The 24,003-nt window shown below is 30.8% G+C and overlaps 3 protein-coding genes across 11 annotated transcripts; all 3 read left to right on the top strand.

Moving 5' to 3' along the window:
• Positions 1-5,384: 5,384 nt before the first annotated feature.
• On the top strand, positions 5,385-9,863 carry LOC137830297 (AT-hook motif nuclear-localized protein 7). 2 transcript variants are annotated; one of them, XM_068637559.2, is made up of 6 exons: positions 5,385-6,146; positions 6,910-6,977; positions 7,130-7,261; positions 8,494-8,655; positions 9,109-9,444; positions 9,526-9,863. In XM_068637559.2, exons 1-5 carry the CDS (start codon positions 5,702-5,704, stop codon positions 9,433-9,435), a joined length of 1,134 nt encoding a protein of 377 aa, XP_068493660.1. In that variant the 5' UTR covers positions 5,385-5,701; the 3' UTR covers positions 9,436-9,444; positions 9,526-9,863. The 2 variants fall into 2 exon arrangements, with proteins under 2 accessions (XP_068493660.1, XP_068493659.1); XM_068637558.2 differs by having other exon boundaries at positions 5,391-6,146; positions 9,109-9,438.
• A 4,208-nt stretch (positions 9,864-14,071) lies between these two features.
• On the top strand, positions 14,072-16,586 carry LOC137830299 (protein PSK SIMULATOR 2). Its single transcript, XM_068637560.2, has 2 exons — positions 14,072-14,410; positions 14,782-16,586. Exon 2 carries the CDS (start codon positions 14,802-14,804, stop codon positions 16,446-16,448), a length of 1,647 nt encoding a protein of 548 aa, XP_068493661.2. The 5' UTR covers positions 14,072-14,410; positions 14,782-14,801; the 3' UTR covers positions 16,449-16,586.
• A 1,478-nt stretch (positions 16,587-18,064) lies between these two features.
• Positions 18,065-23,759, top strand: KDTA (KDO transferase A). 8 transcript variants are annotated; one of them, XR_016523440.1, is made up of 12 exons: positions 18,552-18,902; positions 19,087-19,129; positions 19,868-19,990; positions 20,265-20,384; positions 20,466-20,544; positions 20,809-20,925; positions 21,661-21,758; positions 22,123-22,187; positions 22,494-22,589; positions 22,798-22,917; positions 22,985-23,055; positions 23,138-23,759. XR_016523440.1 is itself a non-coding variant. In XM_068637561.2 (11 exons), exons 1-11 carry the CDS (start codon positions 18,616-18,618, stop codon positions 23,333-23,335), a joined length of 1,347 nt encoding a protein of 448 aa, XP_068493662.2. In that variant the 5' UTR covers positions 18,544-18,615; the 3' UTR covers positions 23,336-23,759. The 8 variants fall into 8 exon arrangements, 2 of the variants coding, with proteins under 2 accessions (XP_068493662.2, XP_090161408.1); XR_016523441.1 differs by having other exon boundaries at positions 22,499-22,589; XR_016523444.1 differs by having other exon boundaries at positions 21,693-21,758.
• The last annotated feature ends 244 nt before the right edge of the window (positions 23,760-24,003 follow it).

Raw genomic sequence — 24,003 nt, forward strand, 5'->3', positions numbered from 1 at the left:
TAAAGATTATAAATAAACATATTTATTAAAATATTCATTATAAAAATAAAATAACTATGAAATACACAATTAGAATTTTGTTAACATCCCAATAATTTAATTATTACTATGCATAAGAAAAAAAAGTTAATATATATATATATTACAAAAACATATATACTACAGTTTCAATAAAAGTATATACTACATAAAATCCACACATATATACCAAAGAAGCAAAAACAAATTAGAGATTTGAGGGAAAGAAAAACTTAATAAAAAGAAGACAATTTGATCAATTTGCATTATCTTAATTTATGCTATATCTTTAAACCATATCTTCTTATCTAAGAAAATATGAGAAATGATATAAAAGAGAAAAGGTGAAGAATAAGGATATAATATATCAAATTTGTTATCCAATTTATAAAAAGTTAAATAAGATTGAATTGAATTGAGTTTAAGTTAATCATAAAGAAAACTTAAAAATCAATTTGAATTAAATATAACAGGGATTGACATATATAAAATTAGGGTTATTCACACTATTTTCTAATTTTACTACTTTCTATAACATTAAAGTAGACAAAATAATTATATAATTTCTTTTATCCATCGGTTCTAATGCAACAAACTTATTTATGTCCCTTTTTAATGCAACACACTTATTTATGTCCCTCTCTCGCATATTACACGTTGAGAATTCAAAGGGTCTAATTATGTTAAAAAGTAAAATCTAAATATGTATTTTCGAAATACTTTTTATTTAAAAGGCATTAGATGGCAAACTAAATGAATAACTATCCTCTTCACTTTTTATTTATTTTTCTCCTTTCCGAGCTTCAATTTTTGTTGTTGATGTATTTTCTTCCTCTTTTCACGCGTCTTAACATTAATAACATTAAAGAAAAATAATAAAATATTAAATTTATAACAAATATTAAAAAGTAAATAAATTTTAATATTTAAAATATTTAAGTATCATTTAAATATAACACTGGTACTCCCTCCTCCCTCCGAAATTAACAAATCAACATACAAAATCAAATAAATAAATAAAACTATCATATCAACAACACTTTCACATTTATTCAAAATCAAAACACACTAACTCACTAAAAAAATAAATCTTGTAATAAAAGTTGAAGTTTGTGGTCAAATCACATTCACTTCCAAATCTTATAGTTTAAGATTCTTTTAAAAATTAAAACTAATTTTTGTGAACATATTTACAAATAGCTCAAACTCCTAATGAAAATATGAATAATCTAACTTCAGCTACATAGTTCTAATCAACGATCCAAACATATCATTAAGATTATTAACTAACATGAATTAATCTTGAAACTTTAAACTTCACAGACAAATGAATATATCAAAGTAATAGAAAAACTTAAAACTAAATCAAATGACAAAGGACATAATTGAACTTACTCTCATCAAAATTCTGATCGGATAGTCTTACTATGCTCACGATAGTCCAAAGGTGACCTTCGATTATTAATGTGACAAAGGACGAGACTATAAATCTAAAAAGAAGGAAGAGGATAATTTTTTTTTTACAATAAGATGATGATTATATTAAAATGAAATATAAATAACCAATTTTTTATTTATATATATTTTTTTACTTTAATAATAAAGTATATTGATATCATTTTAATTATACAACTTTTACTATAAGTATTTTGTAAGTCCTTACAAATTGTAAAGGAAAGACTTACTAATTTTAAAATATAATAAAAAATCATGCATCCATATGTCACAATAGGTTGTTATATATATATATATATATATATATATATATATATTATTAATAATTTCTGTAAAAAGTTATATTATATAATTTAACTTTAAAAATAATTGTGTTTATAATTTCAATTTAGTTATGATTTATGTTGAAATGATTCAAGATTTATTTAATTGATTTTAATGTGTTTGAATTTTTTTATATATTATAATTGAATACTTTTAATTTTAATTTTATGTTATGTAAGAGTACAATTTTATTATTTTTTAAGGTAAAATAATATTTTATTAAAATAAAATAGTATATCTATACATAATTATGGTCAAATATGTATAAGAATATTATTAGTATATAAATTAATATTTGAAAAATAATAAACTAATAAAAATTGACATATTTAATTTTGTTTCAAGAATAACATAAAATTTTGGTCGTAATTAAACATATACGTGCTACATGTCAAAACATAAAGATAAAATATGGTAAACAAAATACATTTGTGTGTAGTTTTCATTAAAGATTTTGAAAAAACTGGTAAATGTGCATAACAGAGAAAAAGACAATTACATCCTTCATCTAACCGTCAAATTTTGTAATATTTTAAAATTAATATTTTATTTATTTATTGACTTTATATGTAAAAATAAGATTAAGAATATATATATATATATATATTATTATGTATAAATTATCCCAAACATATTAAGGTTCACAAAATATCATTACTCACTTTGAAATATTATTATCTATAATCGATGTGTCATCTTCAACACATTCTTTGATATAAGGGGTGAATTTTAAGTATAAGTTAACTTCATAAAATCGATTTATATGGTGAAGTTTGTCTTCACTTATATACTTTTAAAATGTCCCAACATATCGTAAGGATGATAATGAATTGACGGGGTACGCGTAATATTTATATGTTATGTATCTCATTTAAAAATGTTCATGAATATTTTTTTATTTCTTTAATTTAAATAAAATTATTTTTTTAAAATATAAATTTATATAAACTTCAATTTCATGGATAAATAAAAAGATTAAAAAAATCATATTTTTTAAACAATTCTTTAATGGATATTATTTTTCTTGCTATTAAATCTATTTTAATCATTTGATTTTTTTTTAATACTTAACTAAATTTCACTAACAATTATTAGCGAGTATCCACAAGTTGAATACTACAGTACAGACGAATTCAATAAATAAATATGTTCCACCTAAATGGTGGCGGATTGGCCTGTCGAACCTACCTTGTTTTGTCATCCTTACGTGATATCTTAATCTCCTTGATTTAAATTGTCGTTGAAACACAAAAATATTTTTTTCTTAATGGGTTATTGTACTTAATACTATTCATTTACTTAAACACGTATTCATCTTTTGAGCATCCACTGCTTGAACGTGATTTTAACGCTTGAGTAATAGTGCTTAATATTCACTCACATTCTTCAATACTTGAACAACTACTTGTTGCTTAAGCATCGTGAATTTCAGAGGAGAAAACTATCTTGATACATTTATGCTTAAACCACAAGTCATGTGAATGTTTGAGCAAAGTTGAACAATGAATACTATAATAACTGATGACTTAAACATAATTTGAGTAGTGTAACTCCACTTGAGTGACGAACACCGCAAAGTTCTTCATAAATTCATAATAGTTTTATCACATATATCACCTTTAAACTTTCTCAAGATACCAATCATATAAACTCTCTCAAAATACCAATCATATTTATAGAAAAAAGTTCAAGACCATCTCCCCTTAGTTCTATAAAAAGGAGATAAGAGGGAAATAACTCCTTAGATTCTTTAAGCTCAATAAACTGTGGACTATATTTCAATTTAAAAAAAATAAAATTCTGGAAGAATATTTTTTTATTAAAATATTATAATAAAAAATAAACTTGTATAACTATTTACATTTTTTTTATCCATTTAAAATTTATATCAGTTGAACTTCCATTTCTTACATAAATAACTTATTTTTTTCATTCCTTTATTTATCTTTCTTCTTTCACAAGTTTCAATTGGTTTGTATTTTCATTTTTTTTACATGTAATCTTAGAGAAAAGAAATAAATAAACTTTAATTGTTGTTTATGCAAACAAAATGACAAGTTGTAAATATTGGTGGATTTTAGATTATTTTATTTCTCTTTCAATCTTCTACAATCTTCTAGTAAATTCTGGAAGACTAAAAGGTAAATATGATTTTTTTTTATTTGTCAATCCTTATTTTTTTTTTTCTCTTTCTTGTCTTTATTTTTCATGAATTTCACACAATCTATTGAAGAAGAGTAATCCGGTGTCTAACTAATATAAAAATAATATAAAATTTAAGTTAAGTTGTTTTGAATAGTTTACTTTTTAAAAGACTTTAGATAACAAGATAAATGAATAACTCCTCTCTTTTTTGTCAATTTTTATTCATATTTCTCCTTTAACGGATTTATTTTTTGTCGTTGCTTATTCAATTTTCTTCCTCTTTTCATGTATAACGTTAAAGAAAAGTAAGAAAATATTAAATGCATAATTAATATTAAAAAAAGGAAAAGATTTCAAACTTTAATATTTTACATAATTAATCACAGGAACCGTTTCTACTTCATTTATGCCAAAATATGACAAGCTGTAAACCTTATTCGCTTTACATTATTTTTGCTATGCTTTAATTTTTTAGAAGACTCTAAATAATGAAATAATACATATGCTTTACTTGTACATATTTGTTCTTATTTATCTTTCCTCTTTACTCTTTAAATTTATTTTCCCTTTTCTCTTTTACGATTTCACAAACTTCTAAAAATTTAGCATTCAATAATATATAATAATTAATATAATTTAAGTATATATTTAAGAAAATCATAAATGAGAAGATAAATGAATAACTTTTTTCAGTCACTTCTTTATTGATCGTCCTCCTTTTATGGGTTTCTCAAATTTTTTTTTGCAGCATCTTATTTTTTCCCCTCTTTTCACGCGTTTCACAATTAACGTTAAAGTAAAGTAAGAAAACATTAAATGCATAATTAATATTAAAAAGATATAATCAACTTTAATATTTAAAATGTTTAGTTTCTACAAACTATTTATTCTCTAGTTTCTGTATAACTGCCACGTTGTAAATATTCATGGACTTTACATTATTTTGTAAATATTCATGTAGGATACAACGAGTCTCTTCTATTATTCCTTTTTTACTTTTTAAATTTTTTTTTTCTTTCACGTGTTTTACACTAATATTAAAAAATATAATTCAACATTCAATGTTTAATTATTAATATGAAAATAATCACATTTTTTTAAAAAGTCTCAGCTAACAAATAAACTGAATACCTAATCTTTTTGTTGTCTCTAGTTTTATCTTTCTCTCTACGGATTTTTTTTTTCCGCTTCTTTTTTTTATTCTTTTTTTATGCCTTTAACCGTAACATTGAAGAAAAGTAAGAAAATAGTAAATGTGTAATAAATATAAAAAATGTAATGTGATAAAAAAAGAAATTTTAATTATAGAAAAAAGATCTAAAGAAACTGCACCTATAAATCCTTAGGGCGGTTAAGGGGGGTAATTTGGGTATAAGAAATTTATATGTGGTGATTATCCTCATAGATTATAAGAGACTGGACACATTTTAATATTTAAACCCAACTTTATGCAAATTAAAATAATATAATGCAGAGTGGAGTCCCGACAAGAAAATAGCAGTTTCCCATCTCAGCCTCATTCTCCTCCATTAATGCCAAAGCACAGAGACAGAGAGAAGAGAGAGAGAGAGTGTGTGAGAGAGAGGGAGTAACTGAGTTGAGTTGTATTCAAGTATTCACAATTTCTACCTCTAAAGATTAAAAAGAGAAAAAGCCTACACCCTCTCTGTTCCTTCTACTTCTGGCGCCATTTGCAGCATCTTCCTTGTTCAAACTCCATCCTTTTTCTTCTTCCATTTCTGGAAATACAAACACCCTCATGGAAGCAGCACTCAACAACAACTCCATTTCTGCAGGGTCAGCTCCACCACCATCGGGGACACCATCAGTGGGGTCTCAGCCAATGAACATGAATGTTAACATGAACATGAACGTGGGAAGCACCGAAGGAACAACAGCACAGACACCAGCACCAGCACCAACGCCAACAGCGATGGTTCCTGCAGTGCCAGCTGCAACGACAACAACAACATTGGTAACAACAACACCAGGGAGCACTGGGGGGCAAGGGAGTTTTGACTTGTTTGGGAAGAAGAAGAGAGGGAGGCCGAGAAAGTATGATGCAGACGGGAACCTGAGGGTGAGTGCAACCCCAACACCACCTCCACCAGGTTTCACTTTGTCCACACCTTCTGAGTTCTCTAACAAAAGGGGCCGTGGCAAACACACAGCTTTTGGCAACTACCAACTCTTTTCTTCTTTTGGTGAGTAGTGGTACGGTACAACGTTGTTTTGTTTCTCTCAGGTGTTGTGATGTTGCTGCTGCTGAGTGCTGACCTCACTCATTGTACTGTTTCGTCCCCAAGTTGACTTACCCGCCAACCAAAATATCCCTGTTCCTAGCTCAACCTTTTTCTTTTCCCTCCCTTCATTTCCTTACCGGCATACCTAAATCAGAATCTCAATTAATCGTACCCTTTGTCCATGGTTGTTGTTGCTCCACTGTCTTGGGTCGTGTCTCGGATTTCTTTCTTTATTTTTATTTTTTTGTTCTGGGTTTGTGGGGTTGGGATCGAGATTTGAGCCTAATTTGTTAAAGGGGTCCCTTGATTGATGCAAACGATGAGTTTTCCTTTTTATTTGTTTCTTTCTGGTAATGTCTTAGGGACCGTGAATCGGTTACAAAAATGTGAACTTTCCTTTTTGTGGTTAGTAATCTAAGGTTGGCGTGCACATTCATTTGATTTCTATGGCTAGAAAAAAATGTTCTTTTACCGCTTAACGAGTGGATCCACTGGTTCCAGCCTCTTTCAGTATAATTAGTTGTCTTGAATTCGAGTTTGTCAATGGGAAAAAGAGTTTTGTCGCCATAATAGTTTTATCTGGCTTCGGCAAGACTGTTCTCTGGTACCCAAAACAACTATTCTTTTCTGGGTTCATTCACCTGGCTTCTAATTTTGGAGATGAAAATTATTATACCATTTGCGGCTAATGTGTGGATTGGTTTTCTGTCTGTGATGTTTGAAGGTGAGGTGTTTGCAAACACAGCTGCTGGTGATTTCATACCGCATGTGGTGACTGTTTATACTGGAGAGGTAATGTAGAAGCCAGTATGCATTGTTGTCCTTTTGCAGATTTATGTAATGATGTATCATCTGGCTCTAATTTCTTGAGCAGTTTTGTTTTGATAGATCTTTTTTTTGTTCGGCGACTTGAATAAGGATCCTGTTACTTTACTACTTCGCAGGATGTTGCTGGAAAGATCTTGTCATTTGCTCAGAAGGGTCCAAGAGGAATATGCATTCTCTCTGCCAATGGAGCTATCTCAAATGTCACCATACGCCAACCCGGTTCTTCTGGTGGCATATTAACTTACGAGGCATGGTCTCTTTAGATCTAAATGCCTTTTTTATTAAAAATTATTTTGTTTATTTTATTTTATTTTCCTGTGAAGGTTTTGATTGCTTTTCCAATTCCATGATATCATGCTTTCTTTGATTGAATTTGAATCATATCTGAAATAATTTCATGGGCTAGCTTATTTATGTCTTCTGCAAATGTAGAATATGGATGCCATATAGGGCAGCATTGGGTGCATTTATGTCAGGTGATCTCTGTTTGTCTCTTCTTGTTTGTGGGGTTGGACAAGTTATCTGCCTTGTGTATTGGATATATGCTCAAAATTGGTGTACTGGTTGTATGCTAAAGAATTGGTTTATCCTTTCATTTCATCAGTTCCCGTGTCAGATCTAACACTGGAAAGGGGAAATAAGTTAATTATTAAGATGCTAAAATAAAGCATATAAGAGACACAATCCACTAGCTAGAGCAGATAGTCACACGCTTCTAGCGGTGTCCTCTTTCTTAAAGTGTTATAATCATTTTAAATCTAGTGAAACATTTCAACTAATATCAAACTCATAATTTTGTTGGCTATCTTAATCCGCAAGCTGAGTTTCAGTTATTGGGGTGATATAAGGCTAGATTGGCTAAACTTGTACAAACACTCACTTATATGGTACAGAGATAGGTAGTCAAATAAATACAAATATTTACATCAGTATATTTAAATCAGTTTTTTTTTTCGAGGAACTGAAATGAGAGGGTTCTAAAAATAAATTGATTTTTAACTCAAGAAAAATTGTGATTTATTTTACCTTGTTTTCTTCTTCTGTGGGGACTTTTTGAAAAGTATATCCGAACTAAGTCATAATTTCTAACAAAAATACTATGATAAGCTACTGAACTAGCGTTTCTGTTGCCTTGAGTATTACAATATGATGATAAGTGACAACTAGACTTCATGTTGAGCCTTCCTTGTCGTGCAACCGAGAAATGCATAAAGACAATGCATAGATTTAGTACACGATGATGATGTGAATCATTTATGTGATGCATTATTAATCTGCAAATGCGCATCTTTCTATTAAATATTTAAACATTAACACATTAACGTGGTAGTTTGTCTGAGGTCAATGTCACCTAGGACCTGTCATTTTCTGCTGTTTTGCATTTTCTCTTGTTATTAGCATAACCCTTTTGGCATGCATGCACCTATGCTTATTTGTTTTTGGAAATTGTTCAATAATTCATTCCACTATTTACTTTCAGGGTCGATTTGAGATTTTATCTTTGTCTGGATCGTTCACTGTCGCTGACAACAGTGGCATGAAAAGTCGAACTGGTGGATTGAGTGTCTCACTTGCTGGCCCTGATGGTCGAGTGATAGGAGGTGGTGTTGCTGGACTTTTAACAGCTGCTGGTCCCATCCAAGTATGCTACTTTCTTTACTTCTTTCTAGAAGATTTCCTATACTCAAATACTCTAATGTGGTACTACAAGAACTGACTCTGGAGTTTTAGCCTTAGTTTTTATCCTATAAAAACACACACACACACACGAAAATGGCCCTAAACTGATTTGTCCTGACTTTATGAATTGTAACCACAGTAATGAGATTGGAATTGTAACTCGCATAAGCTAAAACATAAATTCGTATATCATATGAGGCTTCTATTCTAGGTTGCATGACCAAGATCTTTTGACCTGTACTGTTCACATTTAAATTGTTGAAACAAAAAGATGAAAGTCACTAGACTGATATCTAATTCATTTTGGTTCTCCTATAAATTTTTCACAAAAGATAAGTTTCAGCACTGTGCAGAGTTCATTTATTTTATGACTCATTCACATATTTCTATTGGAATTTTTTTGTAATGGTTTCAGATTGTAGTAGGAAGCTTCACGCAAAATGCGCACAAAAGCCAAAAGAAGAAGTATCAACGTGAACAACAGACAGTGGTCTCCCCTACTTCAGCTGTTCAAGAAACTGTGACATTTGCTAGACCTATCTCACAAGCAAATGCTGATGGTGAAAACTTTTTGATGACCATGTCTCAGATACCAGATCAAACCCAGAGAGAATCTGTGAGTGTTTCAAGTGACAAACAGAACCTAGATGCTACACTTGATGCTGCTACTTGGAATGGTTCTGAGGAATATTCAGACCAGAGGACATCCCCGGACATCAACATATCTTTGCCAGATGAATAGAAGGTTATGGTACTGTTTTGTCTTATGATATGATGTTCCACTTTCAGGTCAATAAGCTTTCATCACATTGTAACCTTTTTTTGTTTTCAGGTGATGCAGAGGCTGACATGGTAACTGAATGAAACTAACATGGAACTTTGTCGTGACAACTACTAGGTTATATGACATTATGTACAGTTGTCAGAAATTAGAAAGGATTATTGAGGCCTCATTATTTTTTCATTACAGTTTCTGTTGAACCCTTGTAAGTTTTTCTTCTTTTCTTCTTCAGAGGATCTCAAAGACTTCTTAGGCTATTTATTATGTTGGGATTGTTTCGATAAAATTATTTGTAATTTATAACTTTTGCTCATTGGGGAAACTTCTAAGAGTTTTTCACATTATCATGAGTCCAAAAACTATATACAAAAAAGTTATTTCTGATGCCTTCCTTAATTTTGATATGAACCATAGGGATAACATCTATATTTTTAGGCTCTGTGCAGGTGAATATACTTTTACTTCAAAATTAGATTGACCTAAAATTGATGTGCTTGCTGCATCTTTTTAGAACCTCAACTTCATTTTACTATTGTTATGATCCATAAGAAAAATGGTCATACCACTTTCCTAATGACCAAAAGGATATAATTGTATTTTCCTGCCACATTTTTCAAATCAAATGAGAAGATAGAATAATCATTATGTTTTTATTATTAATTTAACTAATATAAATTATAATTAGAGTTTGTTTGATTTGAAAAATGATTTATTATTATTTTCTCTGTTCACTATAATATAACAGTATCATTTTATTTTATTAAAATAATTTTTTAGTAATTCATCAAAATAGGTAATATAATTTCAATTAATAAAAAATACTTTTATTTGTTTTACTTTGGCATGCAAGAAAATAATTTTAAAGGTGAGACAATTTTAAAGGTTGATTATTTTAGAAAATAATAAACTTTTTTTTCTTTTCTCTAGTTTCATTTTGTAGAAAGCAAAAAGATAATATATATATATGAAAAGGAATAAATATTTTTAATAAAAGGTAAACTTAGAAAATTAAGTATAAGTAATGTTATTTTAGTTTTTAAGTGATATAAGCCATTTGTCCTCTTGTTTCTATTCAAAATTCAATATATTATAAACATTAGTAGACTTAACAATTATTTTTTCACTTTTTTTTTCTAAATCACAGAGAATGCAATTTACTATTTTCTATCACTTCTTATTTGACTTTCACTTTTTTGTATTTCAAACTTACTTATGTCATGTATTTAAAAGTTAATATTAAAAAAGTAGGATGATATCAAAGTGATTAAATTATAATAAGAAGAAAAATTGTTAGGTAATTAAAACTTAATATAGAGTAGAGTTCTTTTCATGTTGTCACTGCAAAAAAGTTTTTAAATATAAATTAATTTTATAGATATGAAATAATTAATTATTATATTAACTAAATTAGAAATTATTTTAGAGATAAAAAGAATTAAAAAATAATAATTTTTAAATTAATTTCTATTATTATTATTAAATAATTTTAAATTGATATTTAATTAGTTATCTTGTTACCAAATTTAGAATTTAAATAATTAATAGTTAAAATTTTGGTATTTAAAAACTATTTATTAATAATATAAACTAATTTATAAATAAAAAACGATTTTAGTCTCTAAAGTATTTTTAATTTAATCAATTTAACAATTAATTATTTTTTTAAAATTATTTTTTATTTAATTATTTTCTTGTATCAGTGTGTTTATTACTGTTTTTTATGTTTGATTGATTGGTGATATTATTATGTATTAGGTTAAGCACTCTTAACTGTTTGCATATATTTATATTGTTAACTTAATTTAAAAACATGTAAGTTTTTTTTTAAAAAATTTAAAATAAAAATTGAATAAGAACATTTCAATCGATCAAGGAACTTACATGTTTGAAAAACTTACATGTAATAATGCAGATTAAGTTAATAAATTTAAATCCATAATTTATGGGAGGAATGATGTGTTCATTGATGATAGACAGAGGGAGCTACAGAAATAAGGTTAACACCAGATTAGTGACCAAATGAACTTAAGAGACTAAACCTCTTATAAACTAGAATGATTAAGTGAGGAAGAAGAGTTGAAGGGGAAGAATAATAGAGATTGTATTGGGAAGTATGAAGATAAAGTTATTTGTGATGTAGCTCCTATGGAGGTTAGTCACATGTTGCTTACAAGACAAAAACAATTTGACAAAAAAACTCATCATCACCTCACACAAACAAACACACATTTGTTCATCAAGATTGCAAAGTCACTGTCACTGTTGTTCCTTTATTAGGTTTGTGAAGATCAAAACAAAATTAGAGAAAAAAAGAGAGAAAGAAAGTAAAGGAAAAAAAATAAAATATTAAAAATGAGAGAAAAAAAGAAATAAAAAGACAAAAAAAATGGAAAAAAGAGTATAGGAGACAAAGAAAGAAACACAAACACTTTTTTGCAAAAAGTAGAGAGGTTAGGAGAGCATTGTTTTTGCTAGGAAATACATGTATATTCTTTACACCAAGGAAATTGATGCATTGAGTATTTAACTTAAAGTTGCCAACTAGAGTTAATTATATAAATAAGATTAGAGAGAAATCTAAGTAAGAAGGAGAAAATGAAATTCAAAAATAAATTAATGAAGCATGTTAAAGAAAAACATATTTCAAGAAGATTCAAGAGAATTTTTAATGAGTTGAATAAGAAGTGAGATAGCTTGTTAATTATGAAATATTTTAAGTGAATAAATGAATACTCCAGAATTACAAGAGAAAACGGTTGGAAACAAGACACTTTTAAGTATATATAATGATTGAAACTACTTTTACATGTCATTTTTTTTATTAAAAATTATACCGATTAAGATTAAGAGATAAATATATTTTATAATATATAAATGGATGCAAATCTTATCTTATAATTTAATTTTATAAGATTTAGTTAGATTTAAAGTTTATTTCTTAATATATAATAAATGTAACATGTCTAACACTTCTAATCTCAAGGTGTAAGTGAATATTGTAATTATGAATGTCCCTTCCATCAAGAAACACAAGATGATTGTTTTAATTATAGGTAATATTAAGTTTCACACCTCAATTTTTCTTTTACTTTCACAACTACATATATTATTCATTACAAGAAAATCATTACATTTAGAAACTAATTTTAGAGAAAAAAAAATAGTTGTTATAGTGACTAAATTAAAGACCATTTTATAGACTAAAAAAAATCATTGATTTCTAAATTAGTTTCTATTATTGATAAATAGTTTCTAAATTAGTATTTAATTAGCTACAAAGGTTTTTGTTACCAAATTTAGAATTTAAATAGTTGTTACTTAAAACCTTAGTACCTAGTTTAGGAATCAATGATTTTTTTTAGTCTATAAAATGGTTTCTGATTTAGTCATTATAACAATTAATTATTTTTTTTCTCTAAAATTGGTTTTTATTTAATTATTTCATTTCAAAAATTTATTTATATTTATTTGTATTAATTAAATATAATATTTTATTATTAAATGAAGTTGTAAAATAGATGTTAGAGAAAAATTATGTAAACTTTAATTTCCCTTTAAGTATTAAATATTTTACTTTTATGGTTAATAATTGTAAGTTGTTTATATGATAATTTATTTCAATATTTTATTATCAAATCCTTAACAGCCTTTTTTTTTTTATCTCTTTCAAATTAATAATTTTGACAATGTGTAGGTATAACGTGTAAGAATTGATAGATTAAAACAAATTTATTTTTAAATTAGAAGGAAATAATGAACCATTCAAAATTTAAAGTACGAAACAAATATATCTCAATATTGAAGATTAAAAAATATAGTAATGCATATGTTTAACAAGTGAAAATCCATATGGGAAACTCGTATATTTAATAAGTATATATTATATTTATTAGATTAACTTATATGATGATTAATAATATTATGAAATTTAATTATTCATTATATTTAATAAATAAAATTTAACGTATACTATATGAACATATTAAATACATATATAATTACATATTATATTACAATTAATAATAATTTTAATGTTAATGATATAGTGTAATATATTTAATAAATATATTAATTCAATTTTAATACAGAGATTATACTAATAATCCACCCATTATGAAATAAAGTGTGCAGTCTATTCTTCTGATACTGTTATTTATGAGTTATATTTTGCATTCATACATGATATACGTATACCTCATTTGCTTTATAATACAAATCAGGATTTAATTTAATTTTGATTTTGAATAAGAAAGAATTTGTAAAATGATAGAACTTTTTTTATTCAATAGGGGTAGAGAAAATTTTGCATAAAATTCTTAGTTTAGGTGTTGGAACATTATTAACACATTTAATAATTGAATATACATTAAATACAAAAGAGTTTTCCAATCAGAGAGTTTGCATATAAGAAACGATTGATCCAACACAGGATATGCTCGTTAAGATTCCCCTCGTGTCCCATGAACAATGAAACAGCCACAACAAAACGTAGTCACTGCAACTAGTAGCCGCGTAGAACCAAAATTCTTAATGTTCACGAAGTTGTTGTTCGCTACAATTCAACACACTTAAACAGCGAAAGGGTCACAAGGCGCATAATCATACAGATACTGTTTTGAACTACAATTACCCGACGCAATTAACTACTGAGTTGTCACAGTAACGTCACGTTTCCCAAAACCATAACTCAACGAGGACAACCTTATTCTTACCTCGGTTTGACCGGTTTCCCACTCTCTCTCTTTCTCCCACTTTTTGACTTTCTCTTGCACTTTGTCCTTTCTCCATTTTCTTATCCTTTTCTCCTACCTCTACCATCCATTCATTATGGCTTCTGCTGCGGTATTTCAGCTTGGCATGTTCCACTGTTATCCTTGGAGAGGTTCAGTTTCAGTTTCTCCTCATTGAACTCAATGCTGCTTCAGACTTGTTAAGGGTATATTTCTAATATCTTTCTTTACGTGTGTTTTGAATCTTGGGTTGAGTTTTGTGAGCCGTTGGAAATTCTTTTTTTTTAATGTAGTGAAAATTGCGTATTAAGCAGAAATAATCCTTACTTACTGGTTAACTTTTATGATTGAGTTATACACAGTTTGAACTCAACTTTAGTTTTGAAATATCAGAAACTTTTTCTTAAAGACTAACGCTTGTTGCTGTTGGTAACTTGTTATTGAGTGATTATTGGCTAATTTTGGGTCTTGCAATTTGGTGGCTTTAAGGGGCTTTGAGTTTCTAGTTTGTGTTTTTGTATTTGATAATGTCTAACAAGATTAGGGGTATTTGTTGACTGTTGAGAATGCTAATTAGGAAAACGTGGCCATTGGACTATGGGTGCCGAAGCGGTGAATAGGACATGGCTTAGTGCTCTGTTGCCAGTCTCACGCAAGAGTGCATCAGATGGCAAGGAAGTGATTGGGATTTTGGCGTTTGAAGTTGCTGGTTTGATGTCTAAGGTGGTTAATTTATGGCGTTCTTTGAGTGGCAGGGAGATAATGATTACGAAGGAATGGATAGTGAAATCGGTTGGGGTCAAAATGCTAGTGTCTGATGATGACAATTTCTTGATGGAACTGGCATTGAGTGAGATACTCAGTAACTTTGAGTCCCTAGCTTGGTCTGTGGCCAGGTTGAGTAGACGGTGCAAGGATGCAGTGTATCATGGTTATGAACATTTTGTTCACAATCCTGCTCAACATCACGTTGAATGGTCTGGGTGGGAATATGCATGGAAAAAGATGGAGAGGAAGGTGAAGAAAATGGATAGATTTGTTGCTGCTATGTCACTACTGTCCCAAGAGCTTGAGGTACTGGCTGAGAGAGAACAGACTTTCAGGAGAATGAAGGCGAATCGCCAGCTTCATGGGGTGAAATTGCTTGAGTTTCACAAGAAGGTCATGTGGCAGCGCCAGCAAGTGAAAACTCTGAGAGACATCTCTCCGTGGAACAGAAGTCATGACTACGTGGTCCGGTTATTGGCAAGATCGTTGTTCACAATTCTTGAGAGAATCATACTTGTCTTTGGAAATAGTCATATACCTATGGAAAACCAGGAAAATGAATCCCTTTCTCCCTCCGTGAATACCAATCATCTTACTCGCAGTCATTCCTTCTCTACTCTTGTGCATTCTTCTAAGACTAATTCACGTGGATTCAGTTCACAACGTTTTGAGAGCAAGCAAGAGTTTGTAGTGGACAAAAGCAAGATCAAGATCAAGAGAAAGAAGAAAAAGCAACAAGTGCTTCACTCAGAAAGCAAGCAGTTCAAAAATATTGGGCCATTCATAGGTTGCATGTCAGTTGGAAATAGCTCTCCTGTGGCACAGACTTGTATCCCAACTAAGGGTAGTTCTATGAGGTTGGTTGATTGTCATGTGAAGAATGTAGTGGATAAAAAATCTCTCATATGCAGAAGTAGAATTTATTTTAAACTATCAGTGAAGGATCGGTTAAAGCCAGGTGAATCTACCCTTGGTGGTGCAGCTTTAGCTCTACATTATGCAAATGTGATTGTACTAATAGAGAAGATGGTCTCAGCACCTCACCTCATTGATCTTGAAACAAGAGATGATTTGTATTACATGTTACCAACCGCTATCAGAACCGGTCTGAGGGGAAAGCTGAAGTGGTATACAAAGAGCAATCGTGCCGGTGTCCATGAAGCTAGTCTTGTAGTGGAATGGAGTTTGGTACTCTCACAGATATTGGAATGGTTGGCTCCTCTGGCACACAACATGATAAAGTGGCATTCTGAGAGGAATTTTGAGAGGGAGCAATCTGCTTGCAAAGCAAATATTTTGCTTGTCCAAACTCTTTACTTTGCAAACCAAGCAAAAGCTGAAGCTGCAATGGTTGAACTCCTTGTTGGTCTTCACTATGTGTGCAGGATTAATAGGGAGGCACAGGAATTTGCAGGGTCTAGAAATTTTAATGGTGTTCGTTTAAGAAACAATGAGTTGTACGATAAAAGGTTTTAGGCGACAGAACATTGCCAATGTGAATGTTACCATCATGTACAGTTTTCATTTTCTGATGTAGCCTTTTCCAAAAAGTATCAAATACTTTTAATATATCAGAGAATCGCATCAAGCTGATTCTGTGTTGCATTTTGGTTATTTGGTTTTGCAGATTATAGATATTAGATGATTGCGTTGAAGATATATATAATTGAAACTCATTTATTACCTACCATTGTTAGGTTAAAAATCAGTATTGTAAAGTATGAAAATGTTTTGGAAATACTCAACCCATCTCAATTGTATTTAAATCGCACCAAACAAAATAAAACCATTGTACCTCACCTTAGACTTTGGAACAAGTGAATCCCTGACATCTCACGCATGACACAACAACAGACACGTTCAGAATTTTAACATTTAATGATGTTAATGTGGTAACACCATCTCCAATCTCCAATTGCAAGTATCATATCTCTTTAACACCTTTAAAACTATGTATCTTTCAATATTTGTTTTCGGATATTATATATGAGACCATTTTTTGTGTGTACATTTATCTAATATATGTGTTTTTACTCGTCTATTGAGATGTGTACGAGGATAATGAAATAAAAAAAGTATTTTTTATAAATTATTTTAATTCTTAAAATATATTTATTATCATAATTTTTTTAATAAAAAAAATGTTCTAATATTGTTACTTTATTGTGAAATTAGAGCGTGTGAATCTTAATTCAAACAAGAGAATCTTTCTATGCAAAACAATCTAAATACAGTGACAAATCAAAGCACAAAGTAATCATTGAACTAGAAACTACTTCAATTACAAATTTACTGAAAATCCAAACCATCAAAATTAAGGTTTTGATTCTATTAGCAAGACAAGGTCATAAAAGATGTCACATCACCACATTACATAAAGAAACAAACTCTTGATTGCACATAAAATAAAATATCTCCTCCAATAAGCCATGGAAGATAAGATACCATTAATTTTGTTGCATATTGTCCACCTAGTGCATTTATCACATTACATATTAATATAAGTTTAAAATTTGAATGGGTCATCATCATCTTATAGTCATGTATACAAATATATTTCTTGTTAAATGATTCCTTTTATTGAATGCTTGTGCATCACCAATTCCTGAGAAGATGACACATGTACACATTTCTGGAAAGAAGCTTCATTAATGAATTCTCTTTGTAAGCATTCAATGAAAGAGATATAGATAAAAAAAAATACTTTTGAAAATCCTTCTCTGAAATATATTTTCGGAATGGAAATCTTTTATGGAATATATTTCTAAATTTTGTATTCTAAATTATATTTTTAAAATATTATTATTTTTATTTCGAATTTACTTATCCAAAATAAGATTTTAATTTTCGAATTTCAAATTTCAAATTTTTAAATTCAGAATAAATGGTAATTTTAGAAATTTGAGAGGTGATATGTTCGAATTGGTATAGTGTACCAAGAATTTGCCAGACATATTAGAGACGGTTTCTTCTGTAAAAAAAAAACACGTGAAAATACCTTTTTAAATTTATACAAAAGGGGAAAATAACTTTTTAGATTTATGAAGGTGAGAAAATAATATAAGGAGGTAAAGGAAGAAACAGCCCAGATTAGAAAAGTGTAGTTATTATTTGCGAGGCTGCTTCTTTATGCACTTCCATACCTTCTTCCCTCACCTTCGTATTTCCAAAAATGTCTCTTTATAATATTCTGGATTACATAATTTGAAAGTTATTTTTCAAATTTGTAATTAGCTTTCGGATTATATAATCTGGAACTTTTTTTTCATATGCATGATTACTTTCTGGATTACATAATCTGGAAGTCTTTTTTAACTTTTGGATTATGTAATCCGAAAGTATTTTTTCAAATGTGTTTCTGAATTACATAATCCGGAAGCTATTTTATGGGGGTGGCACAAGAAGGATAAAATTGTATTTTCATGTTGTGTATGGAGGTGCCAGAAGAAGATATGGAGTGCAGGAAGAAATAGTCTATTTGAGATTGATCGGCCCGCCAGAAGAGGCCCACTTTATTTTTAAATTGGGGCGGCAGGCCCATAAGTAGGGGGTGGTCGTTGGGCCTGGGCTCACACTCTGGTGTGGTGAAGTGGCAAGAAGGTTGAAGAAGAGGAAGAAGAATGGCGCGGAAGAGAATAGAAGGATGAAGAAGGGGTTGGTGGTGTACAAGCTATACAGAGCTCTAAGCTACGGCGTCTCGCCGTTAATCCGCCTCCACCTGCGGTGGCGCAGGTTTCTCGGCTTAGAACACCCACTCCGGTGGCCGGAGCGCCTCGGCCACCCTTCTCAGCCTCGGCGACCGGGCCCACTCATCTGGTTCCATGCCGTTTCCCTAGGCGAAGGAATGATCGCCATTCCCGTAATCAAACGCTGCATTCGCAGAATGCCTCACTTGAACGTGCTCATGACCATCACCACTATGTCTGCTTTGTAAGACTCTCACACTCGCACTCTATTTCCTTGCTCCCAATTTCTGAACTAGAAACTGTAGTTCAAAGTTCAAACTGTTGAGATGTTTTCCGAATTCTTTTCCTGAGAAGAGAATCAGACACTAGTGAACTCAATTTGTGACGTTATTCTTAGTATATATAATTTTTTTTTTGGTTTAACGCAGTGAAGTATTAAGCAAGTCGCTTCCGAGTGAAATAATTTTACAGGTATGTTGATTCAGTAATTTCTCTACTTGGTTGCGTCTTTTCTCAAATTAAGTTGAGAAATGCCTAAAATACAATTTCTAACATATAATCTTTACTTTACGCACACTAGTTAAATAAGAAGTGAGGCCCTTGTGTTTTTGTCACTAGCAGGCAATAAATTAGTGTATAAGAAATTGTCTTATTACTTATTGGCTTTCCTCAATTAGGTTTATTGCCTAGGTCATTTTCGTGATGGGCTCATGCAGGGAAGCTATTGCATGGAACTGTTGCCTGTGCTGAGTCTGATGATTTGTAGAAGTAAATCTTGTAGTTAAAAGGATGACATGCTATTGTTTCGTATATTGGGAAATTACCGGTTGTTGGTTAGTTATCAGGATACAACTCGCTAGGATGGTGCACTGTCATTTCTTAATTTTTGAAACACGTATTGGCAATAATCATGCAATTTTCCAAAATAAACTATTTCAGAAAAGAACTGTAATAGAGAAATGTGTTGGTTTCTAGGATCTTAGGGCTGTACATCTTGCTTCGGGATAAATGATCAGGCACGCATACCCTTGAAATGACATTCCTGGGTTGACTTTTGCGTTCTAGCTTGCTTATTATTTACTTACCATTTCTTTATCAGTTTGAATGGAGGCTTAACATATTTTTTCAGTTATGTGTGGCCTACATTTTGAATTTCAGATTAGGATTAACACAATTGTTTTGCTTTGCTGAAACTTTTAAATTTGGCAGTTTTCACCTGTTGACATTCCTACTTCCATCCATTCTTTCCTTGATTATTGGAAACCAAATGCTATTGTGCTAATGGAAAGTGAACTCTGGCCAAATCTTATCATGGATGCTTCTAGAAATGGTGTAAGTCATTCTTTCTCATTAGTTTGTGAACTACATGCATCAGTAGAGCATGTAAGGGAGACAAAAGTAGTCGATGTTCTATTCATGAATCTGAACTGAAACTAGATAATGTAGTACATAAGCTAGCAATAGTTGAGGCTGACCTTTTTAATTTGAAATGGTAAACCAATTAATTTCTTTGTTCATACATCTGCTTCATTTATGTGTGTTGTATGTGCATCACATCGATTCATTATATTAATTCTAACATGTTATAACCCATTACTCTCATCAGATAACTCTGGCACTTTTAAATGCTCGGATGTCTAAGAAGTCCTTTAAATATTGGTCAGGATCAGTGCTTCTACCATTAATTTCATTGATGTTGTCAAAGTTTTCGTTGATTGTACCGTTGGTATGTTCTCCTGGATCTTTCTACCTTCTCAGTAGTTCAAGTCTTTTATTATGCCACCATTGAACATTTTGAATGTCGTAGAGTACAGAGCAGGGTATCCGGTTTCAGCTACTACAAGCCCCTCCTTATATCATTAACTTTTCTGGTGATTTAAAATATGGTATGCCATTTCTTTTGATTAGTTAATATTTAAATTAAATGAAATTGAACATGAAAGTTGATAACTGTCTTCTTACATACAACATCATTGTGTTCTTTTAAAATAAAAGTACCTGCTTAGCTGACGTCCATGTTCTTGTCACTATGTTTACAAATGTAGTTATAGAAAGTGAATTTTGTTGTTGTTGGTTCTTCTTGGAATGTTGAATTTTCGAAGAGATAAAGTGGTCTGTACTAATCTCATCTTATCACTCGTTTCATTCAGTTATAGAAGACTTTGGAGTCAATGAAAGAGGCCGAAATAATATAGAAAATCTGAGACTACAGCTTACTCAAAAGCAGGTTTGGATGGCTTCTTCAATTCATAGGGGAGAAGAAGAAAGTCAGTTCCATCTTCTATACCTCTGGCATTATGTTGCAAATACTTATTTGTTCCTTGGAGCCACATGATTAGTTTGCTTAGCATAATTTTTTTTTTGGGATGGAAGCAAATAATATGAGAAAATTGATACAATGTAGGTGGTTTGATTGTTCTGAGGTTTGGTGTACAGTCAGTCAGCAAAGATGTTAACATTTTATGTTTTGTCAATGCTGGCCTTGAGTTACAAAAATGTCTTTCCAACAAACATTTTATGTTTGTTCCTTGGAGCCACCTGATTAGTTTGCTTAACATAAAAAAATGGGAGGGAAGCCAATAATGAGAAAATTGACACAGTGTAGGTGGTTTGATTGTTCTGAGATTTGTTGTACAGTCAGTAAAGATGTTAAAATTTTATGTTTTGTAAACGCTGGCCGAGTTACAAATATTTTTTTCAAATATAGCACATTCTATTTTCCTTTTTTTCCCGTAAATTAGCAGTTCAAAGAAACATGACATGTTATTGTTTTGGCCTCATTTTGTTTGATTACTAGATTCATGCAATTGATATTTTTTTTTTAAATTTCTAGTGTTAGATTGTATGTTTATTTTCTTTTACATATTGTCCTATTTATTGGTTTCAACTTCAAGAGTACTTTACAATTAGATGAAATTAGTTTGCCACACTCCTTATTTTTATACTGGTTTGTTGTTTTCTCTATTCTTTAATATGTCTAGATTTGATTGCTTTCTCTGCAGTAATATTAGGTGTTCACTTTGCCCTTATGCAGCAACAACCTAACATAATGACTATCATTGTCCCTCGGCATCTACAACAAGGAAGAGAGATTGCCAGAGTAAGCTTTTTATCCTATATCCTTTGGAAACATGTTCTTTTGGTTTCATTGGCTATCTCCCACGGGAAGAACTTGTAATCAAGACAGTCTGATACTGTTAAGGAAACCACCTAATAAGATGTATATTAGGAAATGGCGGAGGGGAATTGAATACTTAATGTAACAGATTGCGTGTGCAGCAATCAATGATTTATATAAGGAAACAACTGAGTGATTTTTATGAAGCGAATCAAGGGAGGAAGTTGACTCGTAGAACTACAGGAAAGGAATTAGTTGAAGAATAATACAGAAATTTTTTGCCCCAGTTTTGGGTGTTCTGATCCAGTTACTAATAGATACTAAATGTTAGTACCTCCCCTGGCAGGCAGAAACACAAACCGTTGTTCACTACTTTGCAAGGCACTGTCCCTACTGCCAGGCCAAACACCTGTTAGTGTTTTTTGGGCTTTTGTTCATTGAGAAATGTTACTTTTATTTTCAAGAGCATTTTTAGAATTTTTTTCCTTGGCTTGTTTTCTTAAAATGAAGAGAATCTTAAATTTAGGTTAACGATTCCCTAAATTATTGTGTTTATGTATGGATGTAATCGTATCAAATAACAATCAGTCTGTACATCTCCTTTTAGAGTAATTTGCATTCAACAAAAAGGATTCTCATTCAAAAATTATTCTTGTTTCTAAACACTTTTACTTTTTCTAGCATCTCTCAAATTAATGGTACTTCTATTCGATTTAGTGCAGAAATTGGAGAAAGAAGGACAAAATGTGCTTTTGAGGTCTCAATATGAGAAGTTTAAGCCCGGAACTAACATTTATGTGGTAGACACATTGGGTACAAATTCTTTTCTTTTGACTGACATGAAATGCTGTCATACATGAAAATATACTTTTGGTAAAAATTGAGACACAAGATTTCTTAAGCTGCTGAGTTTAAAAGGCCTTTACTAATTATTAAAAAAAGGGTACCTTTTAGGATTAAAATGATTAGGGTTAATAGGGACATCATCATGATATTCACTGTCATCCATCTTCTTTGGTAGGTGAATTAAGACAATTGTATACTTTAACACCAATCGCTGTGATTGGGGGTTCATTACTCCCTGGTTTATCTGGCCATAACATCTCAGAAGCTGCTGCAGCTGGATGTGCTGTTCTGACAGGTGCATGTTAATGTAATTCTCAAATCTCAGCATATTGTTTGTGTATGGAACTCATTATTTATTTCAGGTTGTCACGTTGGGCATTTCTCCCACATGGTACTGGAAATGCAACGATCAAATCCTTTGTCAGTTCTTCAGGTGGGGTGACAACTCATTGTTAATTAACATTGTTCTTCAGCATAAAATATTCTTAGTGTTCTCTGTGGTCGCTTACTTGTAGGTTTCTGGTAAACTGGAGCTTGAAAAGGCTCTCCTTGAGCTCTTCACCAATGCAACACTTCTGGAAGCACGCGGAAGAGCCGCTAAGGAAGTGTTTTTCAGTTTATCCTGTGGCATTCTTGAGAAAACATGGAGTTTGCTAAATTTTCATATTTTTAGTAGATTGTCTGCAGAGGAGTCCAAGAGTCTAAGACTATGACAAATGAAGTTTCATATTCTCGCAACAAATTTTCTTTCGGACTAAACCGTTTATTGGATTCATTTACCCTGCGATAGAAGGCAGAAGCACAGCCAAGTTGCAACCCCATTTCACATTGATGGTCGTCTGACTGAATATAGAGAAAATCAAGTATAATAAAATGTTTCTTTTTCAGTAATGAAATGCCATCTTATTTTTTTATTTACCATCAATCTTGTTTCCTGTTATGGCTTTAAAGCTTGAAGAGTGTAGTCTTCTTTTATTCAAGAATTGTGGTTTATGAGCTCACATGAACAATAATCTCCCAGTAAGATCTTATAGTCTTGTAGGTGGATTTGAATTCTAGTTGACTCGTATTAGAAAATTGCTATGAACCATGTAGCTCGTCATAATCAACTTAATATATATTTACTGTTCGATTAAATGGATCAGAAGTTCACAGGAAGACGGTTGAAAATGTCAGAAATATGCTCTTTGAACCAAAAGGAATGCTGATTTTTGCAAGTTATTTTCTTAAACTTTTGGGGAATTTGGTGAGATGATACAATCGGCCGATTTTGAAATATCTATATTCGTGCTTTGAGTCAACTGTTGATTAATTAATTATTTCGGTCATCATTTAGGAACTCGCTGGTTTTTCACTGTTCAAATGCTTGTCTTTTTCTTCC

Source organism: Phaseolus vulgaris, chromosome 7, assembly GCF_051622355.1.
Source record: "Phaseolus vulgaris cultivar YP4 chromosome 7, ASM5162235v1, whole genome shotgun sequence".
Taxonomy (NCBI): domain Eukaryota; kingdom Viridiplantae; phylum Streptophyta; class Magnoliopsida; order Fabales; family Fabaceae; genus Phaseolus; species Phaseolus vulgaris.

Bases quoted from the DNA above. Each gene is read 5' to 3' on its own strand.
- LOC137830297 (XM_068637559.2), top strand. From the start codon at position 5,702: ATGGAAGCAGCACTCAACAACAACTCCATTTCTGCAGGGTCAGCTCCA. The intron at 6,978-7,129 runs GTAATGTAGAAG...ACTACTTCGCAG, and splicing joins TGACTGTTTATACTGGAGAG to GATGTTGCTGGAAAGATCTT. The intron at 7,262-8,493 runs GCATGGTCTCTT...ATTTACTTTCAG, and splicing joins GTGGCATATTAACTTACGAG to GGTCGATTTGAGATTTTATC.
- KDTA (XM_068637561.2), top strand. From the start codon at position 18,616: ATGAAGAAGGGGTTGGTGGTGTACAAGCTATACAGAGCTCTAAGCTAC. The intron at 19,991-20,264 runs GTAAGTCATTCT...TACTCTCATCAG, and splicing joins TGGATGCTTCTAGAAATGGT to ATAACTCTGGCACTTTTAAA. The intron at 22,918-22,984 runs GTGCATGTTAAT...TATTTATTTCAG, and splicing joins TGGATGTGCTGTTCTGACAG to GTTGTCACGTTGGGCATTTC.
- LOC137830299 (XM_068637560.2), top strand. From the start codon at position 14,802: ATGGGTGCCGAAGCGGTGAATAGGACATGGCTTAGTGCTCTGTTGCCA.